At 52.3% G+C, this 21,983-nt stretch overlaps 1 protein-coding gene across 4 annotated transcripts in view; it reads right to left on the minus strand.

Annotated features, from left to right (window-relative positions):
• Window positions 1–1,996: 1,996 nt before the first annotated feature.
• Window positions 1,997–21,983, minus strand: part of C18H1orf167 (chromosome 18 C1orf167 homolog) — a 28,616-nt gene continuing 8,629 nt past the window's right edge. For 3 of the 4 annotated variants that reach the window (XM_048824654.2, XM_075121045.1, XM_075121046.1), the window contains 18 exons: window positions 21,434–21,653; window positions 21,062–21,237; window positions 20,420–20,517; window positions 19,801–19,987; window positions 18,368–18,549; window positions 17,772–17,958; window positions 16,604–16,814; window positions 15,404–15,585; window positions 15,126–15,249; window positions 14,643–14,797; window positions 13,193–13,401; window positions 12,165–12,309; window positions 7,590–7,857; window positions 6,196–6,304; window positions 5,710–5,947; window positions 4,703–4,838; window positions 3,728–3,838; window positions 1,997–2,544 (listed from right to left, as the gene is read on the minus strand). In XM_048824654.2, coding sequence (XP_048680611.2) covers window positions 2,485–2,544; window positions 3,728–3,838; window positions 4,703–4,838; window positions 5,710–5,947; window positions 6,196–6,304; window positions 7,590–7,857; window positions 12,165–12,309; window positions 13,193–13,401; window positions 14,643–14,797; window positions 15,126–15,249; window positions 15,404–15,585; window positions 16,604–16,814; window positions 17,772–17,958; window positions 18,368–18,549; window positions 19,801–19,987; window positions 20,420–20,517; window positions 21,062–21,237; window positions 21,434–21,653 — 2,998 coding nt within the window. In that variant the 3' untranslated portion in view covers window positions 1,997–2,484. The remainder of the gene's footprint in view (window positions 2,545–3,727; window positions 3,839–4,702; window positions 4,839–5,709; window positions 5,948–6,195; window positions 6,305–7,589; window positions 7,858–12,164; window positions 12,310–13,192; window positions 13,402–14,642; window positions 14,798–15,125; window positions 15,250–15,403; window positions 15,586–16,603; window positions 16,815–17,771; window positions 17,959–18,367; window positions 18,550–19,800; window positions 19,988–20,419; window positions 20,518–21,061; window positions 21,238–21,433; window positions 21,654–21,983) is intronic. The other variant, XM_075121044.1, reaches the window with a different exon arrangement.

Below are 21,983 nucleotides of genomic sequence, written 5' to 3' on the forward strand. Positions count from 1 at the left end.
GGCATGCCTCATTTCTGGATCAATAAGATGGGGTGCACACTCTCTGCACTGGATTTGTATTTTAGCTCAGTTCAGCTCTACCACAGCTGAAGGTGGTTTTTAGAGTCATGCCAACATCCTCTCCATGCTCAAGGATGACAGTGAGATTGCTTATAGGGAGCAGTGTTTACCGTGAAGGGTGGGGCTAGCCAGGCCAAGCTGGTAGGAGTTTGTAGCACTGGGGCTAGTGTGTTTCATGCACCAGCTGCTGAGGGCCCTGGATTTTACAGCCCATCGTCTCCACAGGTGCAGATGGGGGTGTGCGCACAACCTACCACGGGGGCTGGGCTACAGAGCTGGTTGAGCCTGCTACAGTCTGGCCAACAGAGCTGGGGATTTCACCCTCCAACAGTGGATACTCATGCTTTATAGTAATTCAAGGGAAACCTTAAAAGTGTCACAACATGATGCACGGTTGGTGTGTGAGCTTTTTCCTTTTCCCGACAGCTCAGGCCAGGATGAACTACTCCTAATCCCTACACTGTAGAGGTACCTGGGTAAACACTCTAAGTCTCACAGAGTTAAAACATGGTTCACTTTTGCAACACTGCTGGGACTGTACCATCTATTGTACCATTCTGTACCAGTCTGATCATGTTCCTCAATTGTGCAGTGTTGTCTTCTGTGCTGCAAGATCAGGCCAAACCATGTTGTAACTGTCTCTCCAAGCTGGAGTGGGAGTCCAGCCTGGCAGAGTCAGTCTGATGTGCTGCATGCACATCCTTGAACACAGCTGCTGCTGGCAGGGGGGCCAGCCGTGGGTCCCTGAGCACCACAAGCAGGGACTTTGTCTCAAACTGCTGTACACTTGCAGCTAGGGGGAGGCTTGAGCACAGCACTAGCTCAAAAAATAAACAGCCCTCAGGCAGCATCAGTTGTATTTAAACTTAGCAGCTCATGCGGTCAAGGATTCAGTCCCCCCAGGGCCTAGCTGGGCAGTGGGAAAGGCCCATTCTGCACAAGTGCCTGTCCCCAGCATTACTACTAAGGGGGGGGGTGCATGAAGCTAAATGAGACTTTTGGCCAAACCTCAAACCACGCTGCAGAGTTGATGTGTCATGTCTCCTATGCCACAGTGCATTGGGGGTGTGGGGGAGGAGAAAGATGCCTTCACCAGAACACGGCACTGACAGTTCAAGGCCCCATCACGCAGGGGGATGTGTCTGAAACAAGCACCTAAGGGAGCAGCAAGAGTCAGTTGCCTGCTTCAGCGACACCAAATGTTGGACAAACCAGGGTTGCAAAGCTTGGGCCGATGACCTACTGCCATCAAAGACAAGCAAGCTCAGGGCAGCTTCTGGAGGGATTTCAAAATCCCTGCCCAGCTGGGTGAATGCTTTTTGCTGTGAGCACTGGGCAGAAGCAGTTTCTGTATCCTTCTGTCCCTTTAATTTTAGCCTCGTGGGGAATGGCTGATGCCCTGTAATCACCCTCAATAGATCAATCACTGCAGAATCTAATGAGGGGCAGGGGATGGGGGCAGCAATGATTGGGGGCAGACATGCCCACCTGGCCTCAGCAAAGCTTTTTGATGCTCAGCTGTTCCCAGCAGGTTTCTTCATCACAGACCCATTCAGCAGAAAAAGGACCCTGCGGGAGGCAGAGGGTCAGAGGTTGGCCACCCACCGAAGGGCTTAATGAGGAGCGGATGGATGGGAACACATGCAGGAGCTGAGGGCTGCACAAGAATCCCCAGTGGGAAGAGGCAGATCTAAAAATAAACCCCTCTTCAAGCCAGCCTGGGCTGCCCCTAGCCAAGTATGTGACGCTAAGCGGAAGTGGGGGCTGGATGAGTTGGAAGGCTCATACCCACAAGCAGAAAGGGCACTCCTGGGCAGGAGCAGAGTTTGATTTCTCCCCCCCCAGATCAGAGAACTGGATCCTGGCGTAGCGTTGGCCAGGGTGGAGCCATTTGTGATACAGGGTCACAGTTGAACCCCTGATTCAAAGGAAAGAGTGCGTGGCAGACCGACCTTTAATCAGAACTCATGTTCAGCACAGCCGGCAGCCTGCAACAGACAAGCTGCGTGCCCCCAGCAGGCCATTGGTCCTGCCCTGCACCAACACAGGCAAGGCCAGTGGGCGAGGAGAGTGCCCAGCTAACTCAAGTGAATACACCCCCGCCGCAGGCCAGGGAGGAGACAGGGTATCCTGTGCTTTGAAATTGAGCCCGGGGCTGGATACACTCTGTTCCGAGGAGTTCCTGGGCTCTTGCCTAGCAGGCCGATGCGGCACTAGCAGAGCAGGGACTGGCTCTGCCAGAAGCTGGTACCCACGGCAGCTGCCCGGCGGGGACAGTTCTGAGAAAGCACCATTGGCCAGCATTCTTGATAAGTGTTCAAAGGAGACACATACACACACACTACCCACCCACCGCCCCTTCAATACCCAGCCATATTCTCAGCTGGGCCAACGAGGTAAGCTCTGGCCAGTCCCTCCAGAAGCTCAGCAGAGTCCTCTGCCCTCCAGACGGGACACCGTCAGCTGGTGCCACCTTCCAAAGGCCTGAAATGGAAAAAGGGAGAAGTCAGACCCAGGTCAGAGCTGGGTAGCCCCCAGCATTCTGCACTGCAGCCCCAGCCACCTTCATCTTGATGACGACAGAGGGGGACTAGAGTTCCTGGTTTATAGTGCTCCACCTGGATGCCCTGGGTGAGACTGCATGGCCTAGTGGGGGCACGCCACCTCTACACACTGCGTTAGGCTTGGGCCTCGGACTTCTAACAACGGGCTCGGCGTGGCCTGGGCTCATGCAGCAGGATGTGACTGGGATCCCCTTCTTTTACGATAGGGCCAAAGAGCATTTGTCTGGATGCCTCCCTGCCACCCCTAGCCCTGGGGCTTGGCTCAGAGACCTGCCCCTCCGTAGCACTCAGGAAGACTGGCTAGAGCACAGAATCTGCTCCCAAGGCAGAACGATCAAGTCACACCAGCAGAGCCAGCCAATCTGCTGCTCACAGGTCAGTGTTAGACACAGCCTGTTTGTACATGACCCTGACATTCCTCCACTTTCCCTGCAATACAGCGAGAAGGGGCCTGCAGTGAGATTTCCACAAACAGTTAATCCTGCAGCTTACTCTCCTTCCTGCACCCAGCTGACTGCAGGAGTGGTCCAGGGGGAAAGAACTTCCCCCGGCCCAGGCAAGCACCATGGGCTCTGGGCTGGGTCAGCAGCATCTCCCAACCAGCTTTACTTGCCCTGCCAGTTAGAACAGCATAAAACTGAGTCAGCGTAGTTTGGAAACAGCCTCCTAGTAACAGAGAGCACAGGGCACCTGCCAACACCTCCCTAGACAACAGCAACCCCTCAGCCAGATTGAATAGCAGAGTCTCGGATTACTAAGGCTTCATTAACCCTGTGCACCAACAGGCCTCAATCTGCTTTCCTCTTTTCCAATAAGGAACACCCAGAATGGAAATACCCAAAAATCGCCATTCCCTTCAGTGCCCTCTCTGCTCCCTCCTCTTCCTTGCCATTCTGCCCACCTTCTACCAAGCCTTTTTAGGCTATAAGCTCTTTGGGGCAGGAGGTGTCTCTCACTAGGCATTTGTGATGTGCCCAGCACGATGGGGCACAAACTTGGTTGGGGCCTCTAGGTGCTCCCATAATACAAAAAATTTGTAGTCCACAGAACCGAAGCTTCAGCTACTAACTGGGAGATCAAGCGGACTAGCAGTAAGCTCCTACCCTGGCAAGCAGGCTCCGGTCTTCACCCTCCAGGAAACTCTGGGCCACCCGGCTTTGCAGGTAGCGCCTCCTCCAGATCCTCCAGCCCCATTCCAGCAGCCTCTGCCCAACCTGCGAGGAGAAAAGGCAGCACACAGAGGTTAGCTCCCTCTGCCCAGCACCGTCTGCCTCCTCGGCTTCCAGGTCCCTGCCCCTTCCAGCCCCGTTCTGTGCAACCCCTTCTCTGCTTCACACAATAACTGCCTTTGGCCAAATCTCTCTAGGTCCTCCAGAAGGCCCCCCCCATGACCTGGAAATGCTGCTGCAGAGCAGCTGAGCCACCTCCTCCTAAAAAGCTGGCCAGCCTCCCCTCATCACTCACACCACATCCCTTCTACTGAGCTCACAACTAAGCTGAACGCTAACCAGACTCCTGTGGAAAACTGCTCAGTCACTTGGTTTGGGCCATGCATCTCGTTCCCCCTCCTCAGCCAGCTTTCAGGCTGTTTAGACTGCAAGCTCTCTGGGGCAGGGGTCCCTCTTCTTACCCACTGGCAAAGCAGCCTGCCCACCAGCAGCATTCTACGAGCAGTCAGCCAGGGGCCAGAGGCCAGCTGAAGGAGCACACCTGTTGCTGGGACCCTCAGGTGGGGCTCAGAACAGGTCCCAAATAGTCACTTGTCCAAGGAGGAGGAGGAGGACAGAATATGGGGATTGCGGAGGTAAAGGGAGGAGGGAAGACACTGAGTAAGGAGGAGTGTGGGTTAGTAGTTTGTCAGCGGCACAAGGCAGGACTCCTGGGTTCTCACGCCACCCCTGCCAGGAATTTGCTGTGTGACCTTAGGTGCAAGCCACTTAATCCTCCCTGGGCCTCAGCTTCCCCAGCTGTGACGCGGGGATGGGGACTATCCACTCACCTCCCGGGAGGGTGGGGCTTTGAGAGGACAGACCCTGCAGGAGCATTCCCCTCGTGGATGGGCCCAGATATTCACTCACCAGCGCCCGCACGATCAGTGCCGTCCCGCTGATGTCCTTCCACCGCAGCCACCCGCTCTCCAGCGAGCGCATCCTCCTGCGGGCCCGGAACTGGCGGAGCAGCACGTTGCATTGCCATCGTCTCAGGTACTTCGTCCTGGAGGCAGAGAAGGAAAAGGAACGTGCTCGTACTGATGGCTGCACTCACCCCAGCTGATGTTCTCCCTCGGCACAGACACAGCCGGCCTGACTGCTTCCCGGAGGGCCTGACACCGCTCCAAGGCCAGGATCGAGTGACGCCGGCAGTTCTTACCTCTAACCCACACTCAGCTCCTTACATCTAGTGACTGGAGACTTGTGGCCAGAAAGGGTGCAGTGGGAGGAGGGGGGACAAACTGGGACTCACTGCCCCCTCCTCTAACAATGACACAAGGCTCATCCCTGCTTATCTGGTTAGCACATTTAATGCAGATAGGGGGGTTCAGTTAACAACGCTGCAGGGTTAAGGCCTCTATTTATCCACTTGATAGGTACGAGTTTCCCCCATGCTGCCCTGCCAATGTGCCTCAACGCTGACCTTGTATCAGGCCTGGACTGACACCCCCATCTTACTCTGCATGTTCCACAGCTTTCGGTCACTGCCCACCTGCTCCAGATTCGAACCAGTGACCATCACCAGTCCACTGCCCCCGTCCCCTTCCCTGCTTCGGAGCCCCCAGAGCACAATAAATTGTTCATGGCAATTCCTCATGCTGACTGCCCCCCAGCAGAAGTATGGAAGCTAGGCACACGCACATAAATGCGACCTAAGAAATGCTCCTTCCATTTAAACAGCCAGGCCCTATGGTCAGGGCCCCCATTGGGAAGGAAGAAGAAGAACGGGGATTTCAAGGTCTTGCTCGGTCAGATACGTCCATCTTCACGACCCAACACTGACTGAAGGAAACAACCTGAAGGTGACAACACAGTTACCAGAGATTCCTTCTCCAGATCCCTTGGTGCTGACCGTGTTCAGACCCTGTGCTTACCCGAGCCGTTTTCTATACTGCTCATCTGGTACCAGCTCGGTGCCACCCTCCTGGGGCCAGGCATGTCCAGGTGCCCAGCCCACCACACCAGGCCTCTCCAGAAGCTGATGGACTGGCAGCCTCTGTGTCCTGCTTTGGTTTCTGTAGATCACCAGCCAGCGACGAAAGGCGCTGGGAAGGAGCCTATGGTAAGTCGCTGTGCTTGGTCCAAGATCCCTTTTTCTGCATTGTCTCAGCTCTGTGGAAGGAGACACAGCAATCACACAGGGCATGCCACCGTGGCAAGGTAAAGAGCCGGCAGGTGCTGTTCTCCCTTTAGCTCCAAAAGCCCCCAAAACAGACCACAGCCACCATCCTATTCAATTAATCATTTACAGAAGAGCTTGAGTAGATGGCTCCCTTCTAGACAGATACCCCCATGCTCCAACAACGCCCTGCTGTTCCCTGTATAGCCCCCAGACAGGAGGAAGTGGATTTGATTCTTACTGATTGACCAAGACAGGGGCATTTTCCTGCACTTCCTGGCTCCTATGAGGGTGCCCCGCTGCCGGGAGCTCTGGGACAAGGCAGCAGCTTTCGTCCAGTAGTTGCAGGCCTGAGGATAGAATTTACAAGGCAGCCATCAAGACCTAACACAAAAGCAAGGAGGGGGGAACCCCCCCCCACACACACACACGGTAGTCACACAAGCTGAGCCCAGGTGTGACACACCATGGTTCAGATCCCAGCAGGGCTGACTAAATCCTTAAAAATAAATGGAGTCTCGTGCAGTTTGCTGGCTGTGGGCCTGTCAGAAAGGACTGTGATAACCAAGGTCCGGTCTGCTCTGTGCGGTAGAAATTGTCCCGCGGCACCTTTCTTAGGAGCAGAGGATTTGTTCTAGTCCTTTTGGCTTGTGTGTTGTGCACCAGCTGGTTGCTGCGTTTCAGTAGGGAAGCAGCAGGTCTATAGCCTGAAAAGTATTCAAGCAGAGTCACCGTCCGTCACGTAGCCAGTCACACCATCAGAGCCCGTGTATCTAAGTTTTGAGACAAGCCCCATCGCCAGTCTCTGAGCCAAGTCACTCATCTGGGCTCTTCTTCAGAGAACAGGGAGTTGTCTCATACATAGGGCTCTACCAAATTCACGGCCATGAAAAACCCGTCACGGACTGTGAAATCTGGTCTTTTGTGTGCTTTTACCCTATACTATCCAGATTTCATGGGGGAGATGTGTATTTCTCAAATTGGGGGTCCCGACCCAAAAGGGAGTTGTGGGGGGGGGGGTTTGCAAGGTTATTTTGGGGGGGTCACGGTATTGCCACCCTTCTTTCTGCAATGCTTTCAGAGCTGGGCGGCTGGAGAGTGGCAGCGGTTGGCCGGGCGCCCAGCTCTGAAGGCAGCACCCGCCAGCAGCAGCGCAGAAGCAATACCAGACCGTGCCACCCTTACTTCTGCACTGCTGCCTTCAGAACTGGGTGATGGAAAGTGGCGGCTGCTGACTGAGGGCCCAGCTGTGCAGGCAGCAGTGGAGAAGTTAGGGTGGCCATACCAGACCCTGCCATCCTTCCTTCTGCGCTGCTGCTGGCGGCGGCTCTGCCTTCAGAGCTGGGCTCCCGGCCAGCAGCCACAGTCCTCCAGCTGCCCAGCTCTGAAGGCAGCAAGGCCACCAACAGCAGCACAGACGTAAGAGTAGCAGGACCATAACCCATCCTAAAATAATCTTGCGACACGCCCGCCCCCAACTCCTTTTTGGGTCAGGATCCCTCCTGTTACAACACTGTGAAATTTCAGATTTAAATTGCTGAAATCACGAAATTTACAATTTTTAAATCCTATGACTGAAATGGACAAAATGGACTGTGCATTTGGTAGGGCCCTACTCCTACAGAACCTGCTCACCTGTTTCACCACAGCCATGGAGTCTAAGTGCAGGGCTTGATGCCCCCTAGTGGCCACTCTCCAGCGCTGAAAGGATTTAGCCCAAGCAGGTCTCTGTTGTTTGCTGTCTCTCTCTTCTTGTTGCCACTTCGTAGCTCTCAAGAATTCCATCCTCCAGCGGGCAAAACACAGTGTGAGGCTACGCTGCTGCCTGGCAAGCGCAGTCTGGGTGAGGGCTTCATGCTGCGTGGCTCCACGCCTGGTAACCTGGAACCAAGCGACTAGGACCCTGGAAAAGAATCCACAATCACTGGTTCCTGAAGTAACATTTCTGTATCAGAGACAAGCAGGCACCAGTCCGAGTCTCCTCTACCTCGTATCCTATGGGGTTATTTACAACTGCTCAAAGCAAATGCAAAAAGCTACCAGATCAGATTGCTCAGATTGGGGATACACCCACTTTCACCCTGTGCTGTCAAGTACTCCTGGGCAAAGGCACTGGGAGGATGAGGTCAAATAGCTCCAGACTTCTGGACTGTAGCTACTTTCTGCTGAATGCTCTCAATTACTTCACTTAGCCTTTCCCAGAAGGTTGCCTGCCTGTACTTCCTGTGATCGGGGGAACATCAATTTCCTTCTGTCACATTTTAATGATAAGTCTTTGGGGTCCGTATTAATGCAAAGGCGCCTACGGAGTGAATATCATGCTCACAAGAGGTGTCCGAGCAAGAGCCTTGGATACTAAAACCCTGCTTTGCCCACAGAACAGATCCTGCATGGACACAAGCTACCACCACGCTGCCCTGCCGCTGCATTGAACCCCGAGAAGTGGTTCTTTCAGGTCAGGGTTGTGAAGGGAGATCAGCCTCTAGAGTCTATCAGTCCTGGCCTCTCTGCCAAGACTGTTTCCAGTGTCATCAACTGGAGGCCACAGTGGTGGATTAGCTGTGAGGGGGGACTCTCTCCATGGGGAACTGGAGCGAGAACACCCAACACTCATTTCAGATAGAACACTGACGAGCTATCACAATACTTGGCTGTTACACACGTGGGCTGGATTGGAACTGGTTGATTAGAAGTGAAAAAAGGTGGTTTTATCTCTGCTTTGTTTAGTATACGGCTCAGTTACGGGTTTGTCTATGCAGAGAAACTAGGCACAAGAGCTATTCCACAATAATGTTCTGTGTGGATGCTCCTATTCCAGAATAGCTATAGCACTTTCAATTCCCACCCTACCTTATTCCAGAATAACTTCCCCTTGTAGCCAAACAGTAACACACTGACACGAAACACATCAGAGCCTTCCGCTGCAGCTTCACCGGCCCATGCGTTTTCAGATTCTGGCCTGCTCCTTTGTTCCTCGTTCCCCCAGAGTTCCCATTATGCAAATCATCCCCTGCGCTGTAGGATTGAGGTGTAAATATTCTCCACTTGACGGGTCTCTCTGGAGATCAAGAGCATCTATAGTGGGTTATCCTAGCATGAAAAATGCCCCCCTCCGGAGGCGGCACAGCTCAGCCTGTAGCATGCCCAGGTGGGAAATCGGGAAGTGCTTCCTTATCAAAGATGCGCTCAGTGGAAAGATTATTGATAGACAGATGCGCTGCAGGCAGAGGAAAGATTGCATCTCTCTCAAACATACCTTCTGGGGCGGTTGCTACATGGACTGAATTGCTAAACCAGTCAGGGTGAGCTTGTAGGCACAGGATATTTGTTTCTGCTGCTTTCTAATGGAAATTTGGCCCCTCACAAGAAAATCTATTCGGGCCAAATCCTGCAGTCCCAGAGCAGGGCTGGCCTTTCAGTGCACTGTAGCAGGATCCACATGGGGCAATAGTGGGTGGCCAGCTGGTTTGCAGAAGAGTCTCATGCTGGCTTGCCGTGCAGTAACTTGCCCCGTAGACAAGCCCCAAGTTCTTATCCCTGTTGACTTCAACGAAAGATAAGTACAAAATAGATGCTATATCATGCCAATCGTTTATATGGAGAACTCCTCATTGTTCTGCTTAAAACGTGCTGGTCCCGGCTGACGATCTCAGGGTCTGGCCTTTAGTTTGCGGCTCTGAGACAGACTACCAGCTTTACCTAGGGTTTAAACCACAATCCAGGTAAAAGGGGTCAGGATGAGACGTTTGTGATACTTCAGTGTATAGTTTCATGTCCTTGTGTTCTATGGACACTGCTTCTCTCCACAGGATCCTTTATTCTGATTTTTCACGCTAACAGAAATGGAAGCCAACCCGTCAGGTCCAATTCATCCCCAAATTTAGATTTTGTAAAAAAGAGATTTCACAAGAGCTCAGGCCATCAGAAGTATTCCTGTGCAGTGGGTACTGTGCAACTCCAAGGGGAAGAGGGGCTTCCTTTTTAAACAAAGAACCATCTCTCTTGTTGTGTTTGCAACACACACACTGCAGCCCTGAGTTAGCGCAGGAGGGCTGGCAAGCGAAAGTGACGAGGGACAACCGTGACTTGTTTATCTGTGCTGCCTGCGCTGAGAAATGCAGAAATAGGGGATGGCAAATTAGAGGTTTTAATAATCTACCAAGTTATTTGTAACACAGTAAAAGAGAGGAGCACTTGCTTTTTAAACAGGATTTTTAACATGATAGGGTGAAATTCTGACCCTAGTGAAGTCAATGGGCCTCAGTGGGACCAGGATTTCACTCAAAGTGGAAGAACAAAAATTCCCCTGTACCCAAGGCATGTCGAGTTAATTTTATTAATCCTTCGGGGTTAGTGAAGCCTGCACTAAGGACCTCAACCTCCACCCTGCAGCCATCACTTCCAGTGTTGCCGGGACAGTTTAGTCGGATCTTGCCTTGAAGACCCATCTCTATTAGGTAACCAATTTTACAGGCCCTCAGGTGATCGCTTAAGGCAGGTTTCACTGTAGTTTGATAATGGTGCCGCTCTCCCCAGTCCTCTCCTCACTGCTTGCTCACAACCTTGATGTAATCTGCTCTGCTGCACACAGACAGCATGTGCTGGGATAGCCACAGATTCCAGTACTTCATTGCACAGCCCTCTTCTCTTTCCTTCCGGATCTCCCAGGACACCTGTTCCCTTTGCCGCAGGGTCTGCTCGTACCAGGAAGAGCGAGAGGACGGATCCGCCTGTATGCCCCACGTCTCCTGCTGAGCACCAGCTTCCAGCTCTGAAAGGCCCGCAGGGTCTGTGCCTGTAGAGATTACCATCAGCTCTCCTCTGCAGTACTGTACGTCTCCAGAGGCCAGCAGCTTTGTGGGCAGCATCCTCCTCCTGCTTGTGGGCTTGGAGAGCAGCGGCTTGACGGACTCTGAAGATTCCTTTCCTCTCAGCAAAGACTGCCTCTTCCCGCTCCAGCCAGCCTGAAAGGCTCGGAGGTTCTGCCTGAGTCACGGGCGCATTGACACTGTCCCATGCCAAGCTCGGAGATGCCTTCACAACAACAAACCTCTACTCTGAATACACCAGGTAGGGGGAAGGATTCAAACTATGGGAGAGTCAGATCCACCAGAACAATCACCTACTCCACAGATTCTTCCTACCAGCCCCACTCCCAACACACTCTTGGATCTTCTTCTCCAGCCCCATTCAACAGACTCTTCCCTCTTGGCTGAGCAGATCTTTCCTTCCTGCCCTGCTAGACGGACTCCTGCAGAGAGATTTTGTTTCTCAGGCACTCACTGCTGCCTGGGCTCCCCTCTTGCTGCCTGGGCTGGGATCCCAGGGATCCAGTAATAATTCCCTTCTGTTAAAGGATCTTCAAAAGGAAAAGCCTCTTGCTTTCGGCCATTAGAGAGCTGCACCTGGCTTAGCAAATACAATTGCCTAGAGCAGAGGCTCCTGAATTGGTACTGGCCACTAGGGGTTTATTAACCGAAGCCAAATGGCTAGAAGGCAACCAATTAACCTTTCTAAAGGCAGTGGGGTTCCTGGCAGCCGATCGAGGGGGCACAGATGAGTCATTAGCAAGGCCTAGCTGTTACTATGTGTGCCCTGACACCTTCAGCACCGAGACTGGAGTGCCAGGCTGCCAGTGCCTTGTGTGCACAGTGGGCCCGATTCATCCCCAGTGTGACCCCATTGCCTTCACTGATTCAATGTAGTCTCGCAAAGGAGAAAGACAACCTAGAGAGAGCTGTTCAAAGAGGCTCCAATGGGACTGACCCTTTGTGGCAGAGATCAGAAGAGATTCTCTTGCTGAGGCAGAATAATCCTCCTCCTCTTTGCTCTCCCAGTCCAAGAGGAAATGGTCTAAGACATAAGAACTGGGCAGGCCTTCACAATCGCTCCCTCAAGCTGGGTCACTTCTCCCGGGATGCCTTGTCCAGTCAGGCGCGTGCTTTCTCTCTGACTTCCTGAGAAACATCCAGCAGGGAGTGCTAGGCTATAGGTCACAGGCACCCTGAAAGAGCTATGCCACACCAAGTGCTTCAGCAGCGAAGCAGGGGCAAAAGAGCAGAGGAGGGGGAAGTATTTCTACAGAAACATCATTCATGCAAAATTCCCCTGAACTTTCACATCCGGCTCTACCCCCGCGCAGATCAGATCCAGCTCTAGTAAATTACATTTCTGCTCCCAGGAAAGGCCTCTCAGGGGGAGCAGACAAACCTGCGCAAGAGGAGACGCTTCCAGCAGCAAGCAGCACTTCTCCACTTCACAGCTTGGCAGTGCCAGGCCTGCAGGACTGTCCTCTTCCTCCCCTGCGAGCTGTGCTGGGCCCAGTGCAGCTGCAGATCCCTCAAGGTGCACTGCTCTGGAATGGAACACAGGAGTCAGGCCAGAGCAGCCCACAAGATACAGCCACCTCACCAAGGGCAGGCAACAGCACAAAGACAGAACGGATCTGACGCACGCCCCGCACTCTGACAGACAGACTTGTACAGGCTTTGAAATCATTCCTTCCACACAAGCAGCTAGACAGGCTTTTAGAAAAAAAATTCCTAGCAGTGTGGTCTAGTGGTTTGACAAGGGAATGAGGAGTCAGGACTCCTGGATTCATCTCCTGCCACCAGCACATTGCGTTATACTGGGCAAATCACTTTGCCGCTCCTCTGCATCTCAGCTACCCCTGCTATAAAAGAGGATCCTTCCCTACCTCCCTGGGCATCATGGGAACTTACTGTTTGTAAATCACTTGGAAATCCTCTGATGAAGGGTACTATGGATGCAGGATTCTTACAGACTGCACAGGGCTGTATCCTGCTCCCACTGAAGCCAATGAAAGTTTTGACAATGACTTCAATGGGAGCAAGATCCAGTCCATTATGTTCAGTTCAAAACTGTGGTCACCCAGGACTTCCAAGTTGTCTCTACACATCACAGCCACTTGGAACTTTATAGTGACAGCAGGAGTAGAACTCAGAGCCTCCTGGTCCAAACTACCCGAGCCAAAGGAGAATCTCCATTAGCTATAAGCAGTACAGGGCATGTGACACACAACCAAGCAATTCTGGTTGCAACCAGTAGAGGGAAGTGGTGCGCATACACACTAGTCAGTTCATTACTTCTGAGATCTGCAGACCAACACTAGGACTACAAGCAGGATTTCCTCCCAACCTGTTTGATATCATAATATCCTTCCCCTTCAGCCCCTTCTACACAGCATTCAGGGCCTGTTATGCCATGGCGTAACTCACTCTGCCAGCAGGTATGCCAGCACTGCAGGGCATCTGCTGCCTTTTGGCGGATCCAATGCCTGAATCGCCTGTCAGCTTCCACTTTCTGAGTTAGCCTCCGCTTCCACAGGTCAAAGGCAGCCTGGCAGCAATGGAGACCATGTTGTCTGGATGCCATGGCTTTCCGATTCTTATCTTCCACAACCCACTTGTGCCAGCCAAGAAACGCCCTGGGGTTGGGGGGAGGATGTAGGACACGTGAGAGGCTGGAGGAGCAGTTCGAAGAGATTTACTTTTGTATGTTAAGTTTAATGAAATACCCACTACTGGTGGGAGATTTCACTAACTTCTGGAATTACATCCGATTTGTTTTTAAACAGCAACCAGCTAAAGTACACCTGGAATGTTACTTGGTATTACTTTGCTGGGGGGAGAGTTCATACCCAACGTACTCACACTTGGCATGTGTGCCATGTCTCCCAGTCAAGAGCTCAGTATTTTACAAGCATTAATTAAGCTTCACAACACCCTGGGGAGTGGGTGTTAATATCTTCCCACATTACAGGTGGGCAGACTGAGGAACAGAGGTTAAGTGACCTGCCCAAGGCCACAGGTGAGTTGGTGGCAGTGCCAGGAAGTGACCGCAGGAATCAGGACTCCTAGTTCTCTGCTCTAACCAGGAGACTATGCTGCATTGTACTTGACAATGGTGGAATGTTGGCTTTGACTTTTCAGCTGACATTTGTTTAAAACTGCCTATGGATTTAGACATACAAATCCCATACATTCAATGGAAACCATGTGTCTAAATCCCCTAGGCGGTCTTGATCATCTGAGCCTTCATGTTTTGGGGTTAATTTAGGCCCTAATATTTCCTAATTGAGACACTTTGCTCAGTGCAGCTCAAAAAGGATTGGTCACCTACCCAAACGAGAACAGTGGTGCGGGAGGGGACCTGCACCTGCTTCCTCAAGCACCCAGCACTTGCAGACAGCGGACAAGCTGGTCCACTGCTCTGTTCAGACTTGCCAGTCTCTACGAGGAGGTTCTTGGCCCAAACTAAAATGAGGGGTTCTGGAGAGGGGGAAATGAAGGAAAAGAAATACATAAGGTGGGGGAGGGAACCCTGGAAAAGCAAATCCTAGGTTCAATTCAGAGCTCGAGGTCCAGTTGGCCTAGTGCACAGAGCACAGGGCTGAGACTCAGGAGACCTGGGTTCCATTCCTTTAACTGCCACTGGCCTGCTGGGTGAGCTTGGGCAGGTCACAGCAGCTCTGTGCCTCAGTTTCCCCCTCTATAACATGAGGCTAATGATACTGACCTCCTTGGTAAAGTCCTTTGAGGTCTATTGATAAGAAGAGCTAGGGATTATTACTATTGCTATTTTCACCCAATAGACATTTCGACAGATGCTCTGGAAACAATTACTACAGAGTGTCAGAAAAGTATAAACTGGCTCTGGGGCCCATACCGGGACAGCAGAATGAGCCTGCCATGCTGTTGGATCTTTAGATGCTGCTGAGTCTGAGTTGACCAGACCAAGAAATATCTCTGCAGGAGTCGTAGATCTGCTTGGTACCAGAGGGAGCCACAGGGACTCTCCAGTTCCTCTCCAGAACTGTAACCCTGTAATGCAACAAACCAGAAAGGGGTCTGAAGTCCAGCACAGACACTGGACCCCATTCATCCTGCTTGCTCTTAATGCTGCTGTGACCGCACTCACCACTGCCAAACTCCTCCAAAGTACCCCTTCAATTTCTGAGTACCAGGAAAATCTCCCTGCTCATCTGCCACTGAGGCTGGCAAGAGGAGGGGGACGAGATGTGCAGAGATCTTCCAGTCATGGGAACCTCTTTGCCCAACTGAGAGCAGACTGGTGAGGGGTGGGGTTGGCAGGTGATTAAACCCAAAGACTTTTCCATAAATTGAGCAGCACGGAGAAATCCTTCACTACCTGCAGAGCGTCACCTTGGAACTGCATTTCTTCCCATGCGAAGTAACTGGTGAGAGGCTCGATCCTGCTGTCTGGTCTCCACAGTGCCAAAGCTTGGAGCTGGCCTCCCATAAACGGATTCTCTCTGCAAGACACAAGCACCAGGCTGATATCTCTTGACAAGCAAGGTGAGGAGAGAGCAGCTGGAGGGGCACTGGGCTGGGAGTCAGGAGAAAGGCAGCCATCCAGGCCATGTCTATCCATACAGAAGAGCCACCTCTTTCCAGGATCCAACTCACCCGACTCGGGGACTCTGTGGAGGAGTGGAGGCCTGCAAACAGGGCTCTCCCACCATCTCAGCTGGAACCACTGGGCAGCAGTGCTGCTGCAGAGAGCAGACAGACCGGGACAGGTGTGTGGTGTGCTCGGAGGTCATGAGGGAGGAGAGGCTGTTCTGACTGCTGTCACAGAAGCTGCTCTCCTGGTCAGAGGAAAGCACATGGCTATGAGTTTAGTGCTCCGAGCAACAATCCCTCTGCTAATGACCTCTAACCTCTACGTTCACTCCTCTTTGCAGCGGAGCTTGGGGAGATCCAAGATGCATCCATCCCTCTGCTGCAGGAAACACTCGTCAGCCACTATGTGTACAGGAATGTGGGCACACCTTTGGGGGAAAATAGACCTCTAACTAGCTACTACCTGCCCTGACCATGGATTGTCCCAGTACTCTGCATAGTCAGCAGGCGAGTACAGCAAAGCCTCCCATCTTGATGGCTCCTCAGAGGCTGGCAGCATGGTGGAAAGTAGAACAGAGCCCAGCAGCTCTGCAGTCCGTTTCCCATGGCAGCCAAGCCAAGAGGTCCATGTATCCCCTCCCCCAACTGGCAGGGATCTCTGTACCCTGTGCCTTCTAGCTGCCATGCAGTGAGTATACAGCAGAACCCACCCACCATCAGCTGCCTTGTGCCTGTATCTGCCTCTTAGGACACTTAGCACATGGATTCCCCGCCATCAGAGCCTTCAAGTCTAAGGCCAAGGCAGATCAGCTTGTTAGTGTGGGGACTGTGTTGAAGCAGAAACTTTAGAGTCAAATCCCAGCACTTCAGTGCTGTAAGGCAGTACCCCATCTGTACTGAGCCCTTCTGTGCCTCACTTTCCCCATCTTTGAATGAGGACAATCATATTTACCCATCTGGGCAGGGCACTTTGGGATCCTCAGGTGAAAGGCACAAGGTCAGTGTGACGTTGGCATGGTGATGGTGAAGCACAGAGTGGTGCAGTGGCTTGCCCAAGGCTGCACAGCTAGTCAGTGGCAGAAATATAATCTAGGTCTCCAGACTGCCAGTGCACTGCTTTCACCACTAGACAGGACTGCCTCAAAGTATTATCAGCCTGAAACAGACCCCCAAGGTCCCTGCTGGATCTGAACTTCCCTGCTTTTATATTTGCATCAATACTTCCCTGCAGCACAGAGAGGACTGTCAGCAGGACTCCCTCACCTTTTCCAACGAGCCATGGGAAACAAGAGGAGCAAGAGCGCTGCTGTGGAAACCGGAAGAGAGAGAAGACTCCTCAGAATCCAGCAAGGCAAGAGGCTCCTCAGGAGGTGCCCTGAGATTGTGGTTCAGAGGATTCAGCTGAAGAGTCTTCTGGTGCCACTGCCTCAGAGCGTCCCGCAGTCGGTGCTGCTCTGAAGCCTGAGAGAAGGAACTAAGGAGGAGGAGGAGAGGGTAAGGAAAAGTTTGCACAATGGCTTAGCAGACTGGTGCTGGCTAAAGGGTCTTTCACATCAAGGTTACCCATTTAAACCCAGCCCAGGTGAGCAGTGACAAGTTACCATGGGTGTGGTCTGACCAGGGAGCCACCTGATGGAATCCACCATGGTAACTCGCACTAATAGCCCCTACGCTGGCAGTCTCAGCAGAGAGGCCAAGGACTGAGTGGAACATGGAGACTGCTCCGCTCTCTAGATCACTGAGACATGCTGGTGGGGCAAAGAGGGGAAGCCTGTCCCGTGCTGATTTCTGAATCGATGGGTGATGGGTTCTAGCACCAGCGTCCACCCCTTCATTTCCAGACTCAGGGCCTGCCCCTGCACTGCAGCAGCAGGTCCTGGTGATGGTCCTTGAAGAGCCAACAAACTGTCCTTTGGAATGTTTGCCCTTCACACAGTGACGTACCTGGTACCGTGGGCAGCAATGGAGACATCTTCCCCATTGTACTAGATATACGACGCAGGTGTGTGTAGCATAATCTCTAAAAGTCAGAATCGATGAGAAGGAAACCTCACACGCACGTTTCAGGGGAGTTCCGCAAAGGCACCTTCGGCAGCAATTCCTCCCCCCGCTCCTAGAGAGTGCCCTCTCCTGGCACAACAACCCAGAGCCCCTCCTGGCACCGTCTTTGGTTGGCATTGATAGCGCACATACACAGACCCACTCTGGAAAAGGTCTCACTGGGACACAATAAGCCCCTAATAGGCTTTCAATAGGTTAGACGGATCCCTTCAGTTCATTTATTTGAATGTAATTTCATCTGTGTCATCAACAGAGAGACTCTACGGCAGACACAATCTGAGAGGCAAAGTGATTTCTTACTCAGGGACCCAGAGGAAATCTGGACCCCAAGAATCAAGGTGTTCCCTAAGCATTTGATCCTAACACTCACTTAGCTCGCTGTTGCTGACGGAGCCTTGCCTTCCACAGCAGAAATATCCTCTGGAGCTTCATTCGCTGGTAGAGGTCATCTAAAGAGACACCTCTTTTCCACAGGTGGCTTCTCCTTACAGCCAAGCATAGCTGAGCTTCATCCTCCTTCACCGCAGGCCCACTGGCAGCTGAGCTAGCTTGTTGTCCTTTACAGGTCACAGACAGACAGGAGAGAGAGAGAAACCATTTGTCAGGAGTGACTCTTCAGTGCTCAGAAACTCAGCCTGACACAGGGGACAGCCACCGACTCCCCCACCGCACAGCTTCCTTTCTAGATCTCAAAGTAAATTATTGCCAGGCTTTCTTCTAGGCTTATCAACAGGATCTCAAATCTTCCTGCAGCAACACTAATCTGGCCAAGGGGGACAACCCTCTTCCTGACTCGGCACTTCACGTTAGTATCACATTCCATCTTGAGGGTAGCCGACTTGTCTCATGCTGCCCTGCAATAAGCTTCCATCCAGTCTCCAGTGCGCCACATAGGGAGGGGAAAATGTAGAGGCACATTAGTATCTTCTGATCTTAAGATGACTAGATAGGCCCTCAACGCCTCACCATAACATCTCCTCTGCCTCAAGATAAACAAGTTCACAGCTGTCATCTTGTCCACTTCTCTGAGCTGCAGCATCAGGACCCATTGCTGGAAGCACTTCCTCAGGGACTTGGCCCTGTGATGCTCCAGGTTCTGTCTGTACAATGCCTTCCGCTCAACAAACTGCCTCCAGGCACTGAAACACCTGAGGAGACCAAAGAATAAAATAAATCAAGCGGCAACAGCTGGTTCTCTGGTTATTTCTGCCATGGAACTTTTGTGAATCAGGCGTCTCTTGTCCTTAACTCATTCCTGGAGTGCTTGGGTAATGTAGGGGTCTGGGGAGAATGCCAAGCATCTTCCACTTCTAGGTCCAAGGTCTGAGTCCAGACCAAGACATCTTACCATTGGATGGTTATTGGATGGCCTACATGAAATGAATTGGGGGTTTCAGGCCAGTTCCCAATGGATGGGAATCCACTGTACCCAAACTGTAACTCGCAACTGGCCCCCTTATTGACAGTCTCAACAGAAAAGTCAATAACTGGATGAGCCACAGAGATGGAAGTATCCTCTCAACCCTAGTTGTGCTCTGCCCAGGTCAATGGTGAGGCCTCTGAGTGGGGTTGTGCAGGGGAAGCTTGAACCAGTATGGCCTGTGCAGTACCTGGTCTGTGGATAAACAGAGGATTCAGTCAGATGGGACCATTGCAATCATCTACTCTGCTCTCTTGTATAACACAGGCCATAGGACTGCCCTGAATTAATTCCTGTTTGAACTAGAGCAGATCATGTACAAAAGTATCCAATCTTGATTTCAAAATTTCCAGTGATGGAGACTCCACCCCAACCCTTGGAAAGTTGTGATAGACTTCGGCCTACAACACTAAATTCATACACACAACACATTTAGTCTTCAGTGTCGGTGCTGTGAGAAAGGGACTGGGTGAGGCACCATCGAGTGAAGGGAGACCCCAGTGCTATTACCGTACCAGCCTTTTTCACTTCTGGAGACCTGGGTTCGAGTCTTGGATTGGGCCAGGAAAGGAAAAGGAGTTGGGTTCTTCTCTCCAAGTCCCCATTTGCCCACATCACAGACTCGCTGTGCTGGCTGGAACAATTCCGCATGGTTGGCAGTCTCAGATTTGGTCACTGGACTAGCAGAGCTCAGGTTTGAAGTGCCTTGGCTGAGTTATGCACAGCAGCTCGCCCCGTATTGGTCCATGCTAGGTCTGTCTTTAGTCAATGTCCTCACACCCTCCCCATGAGCACTGACTTAATCCTCAAATATTTAGAGCAATAAGCAAGGGGGACGGGCTTTGTCTAGAATTCGATAAGAATCATTCTGGGTCACATCTCTCATTGCCAGGCTCCTGCCTGGGTTTTCACAATAGAACACATTCTAGACTGAATCCGACATCCCCAAGAGAAGGAAGATAGGTCCCATTTTGCTTACCGGATGGCCAGCTCTCTCCGGATCTGAGTTAGCAGTGGCAAAATCCGCTCGGTTTCCAAGCTCCGTGAACGCCATGCCCAGAAAAGGATCTGTAGCTGCTTCTTCTCCAGCAAGGCACGAGCTTCCTGCACTCTGGCCTCTTCTTTGTCCAGCAGCTCCTTCTGCAGGCGCCACAGTCTGAAAGCTGCTGTGTTACAAGACCAGAGAGAGAGAGAAAAAACAAGAGAAAAATCAGATCTGAAGAGAAGAGCTTAAAACATTTTAGCACCATCAACGCAAACATCCACCGGCAGGACTCCTGCTGGGAATGGCCAGGCACTGCTGGGAGGAAGCTCACATTGCTGTAGCCAGAGCATCCGCTACAAGCTAACTTCACCGAGGAGATGACAGAGGAGATGTTGAAACAGAACAATAGGCGACCAATCCTAGGAGATGCTGAGCAGCCTCCTCTCCCACCAGAGTCAATGCCCAGCACTTCACAGGATCAGGTCCTGAACGGGCAAAGACAAGGGAGTAATTAGACATCAACAGAGAAATCTCCTGAAATGCCACCATCCTTCCAGCCTGGGAGCATACTGTTTAACTGCATGTGTTTGAATGCTCTGGAGCCAGTGCTTACCAGCCAGCCGCCTCAGGTCCCGGATGGCCTGTGCCCGCCGACAGAGCTCATCTGCTCTCTGCCTGCAATGAAGCTGCATCCACAGGTTTGCCTCCACCCTGAAAGAGTCCCAAGCTTGCGTTTAGCCACAGAACCTGCCAGAGAGGGAGCTCACAGACCCAGACAGAGGGAGGGGTTACAATCAAGGCCTCCCTTTCCACCAGGGCTGCTTCTAGCTTTCTGGATTCAGCTCTTCTACCATAGAACCTGAGCAAATAGGTCTTTCCCTTTGCTCAGTTCATTCCCCTGCCAGGGATTGATGACAAGTCTGATTCTGACTCACCAACCCCTGCTCCACACATATGGATCGCAACTGGACCCAAGAAATGACCCTGGGTTTCCCTCTTGTCCCCTCTATCAGAGGCACAGAAATTTTACCACAGCTAGCACGGACGAGCCTGAGGTAGGATCCTCCAGTGCTCAGTAGCTGTAAGTGTAAATTCCCACCCTGGAAATCTCTTGTATCCACAGAGGTGAGAAGGATTGTGCCATCAGCTCTTCCTTCATCTGAGGTCTTCTTGCTAAAGAGAGTTCCTCTGCCTCCAGCTCCAGCCCCGCAACCATCCAACACAAAGAGTCATTGATGAGAAAATCCCAGCTTACCTACTGTGCCATGCAGCTTCCTGCGGGGACCCTGCTGTCAGCCGGCACCACACTGGGGCTGTGACAGCTGGACCTCTCCCCAGTCCGACAAAACCCACTGGCGACTCTTTGGTGAGAGTCGCTGGCTCCTGCTGGGAGGTTTGGCTTTCGTTTTGCTTCACCACAGCTGACTTCCACTGAAAGAGGAGCGACATGGCAAGACCTGCCTGCATCAGAACCCCCGGCTCCGAATCCACTCTGCACTGAATGTAGCATTGTGCACCCTTTCCTCATCATGTGTATGAGCAGCCATTCCCCTGCCACTTCCCTCCCTTCTCCTGCCCTCCTTACTGCGTGACAGCATTTCCTCTATTGTCCCCTGCCCATCCTTACCCTGTGAAAGCTGACGGCCAGCACTGCCAGGGAGTGTCTCCGCTGGGCAATCTCCATCTGCACCTTCCTCAGCTGCACTGCCCACTGTAGGGCCCCAAGCCCCTTGCGAAGCTGCTGCTGTCTGTAGAGCTCCCTAGCTGCAGTCCTCTTCCTGAGGGTGTGGCTGCTCCAGGCTTGGAAACACCTGGCTAGTCGTCGCCTATTACCCAGCAGCTGAGAACTGAAACAGAAACAAGGGACTGAACTCCAGTATGAGCAAGGAAGGTCAAATCCAGCCAAGACACATCAGCAAGACTCAATCCACTTGACTAGCAATCTCCACCTCAGCTAGTCCTCTCATTCCCAGGGACTAAGTGATCCCAGTCCTCTCCAAAGCAGGTTCCAGACCACGTACTCAGCCACAGCCCTGCACCAAACATGGGCGTAAGTATTGCCAAGTTAGTGGCGCTCTCCCCTCTTATCCCAAAGGTTGTGGGTTCAAGTCCCTTCTCAAGGCCTTAGCTATTGGTTGCTCTCTGCTGACCATGCAATGAGTTCAGCTGAAGAAGCT

The sequence above is a fragment of the Caretta caretta genome, chromosome 18, assembly GCF_965140235.1.
Source record: "Caretta caretta isolate rCarCar2 chromosome 18, rCarCar1.hap1, whole genome shotgun sequence".
Taxonomy (NCBI): Eukaryota; Metazoa; Chordata; order Testudines; family Cheloniidae; genus Caretta; species Caretta caretta.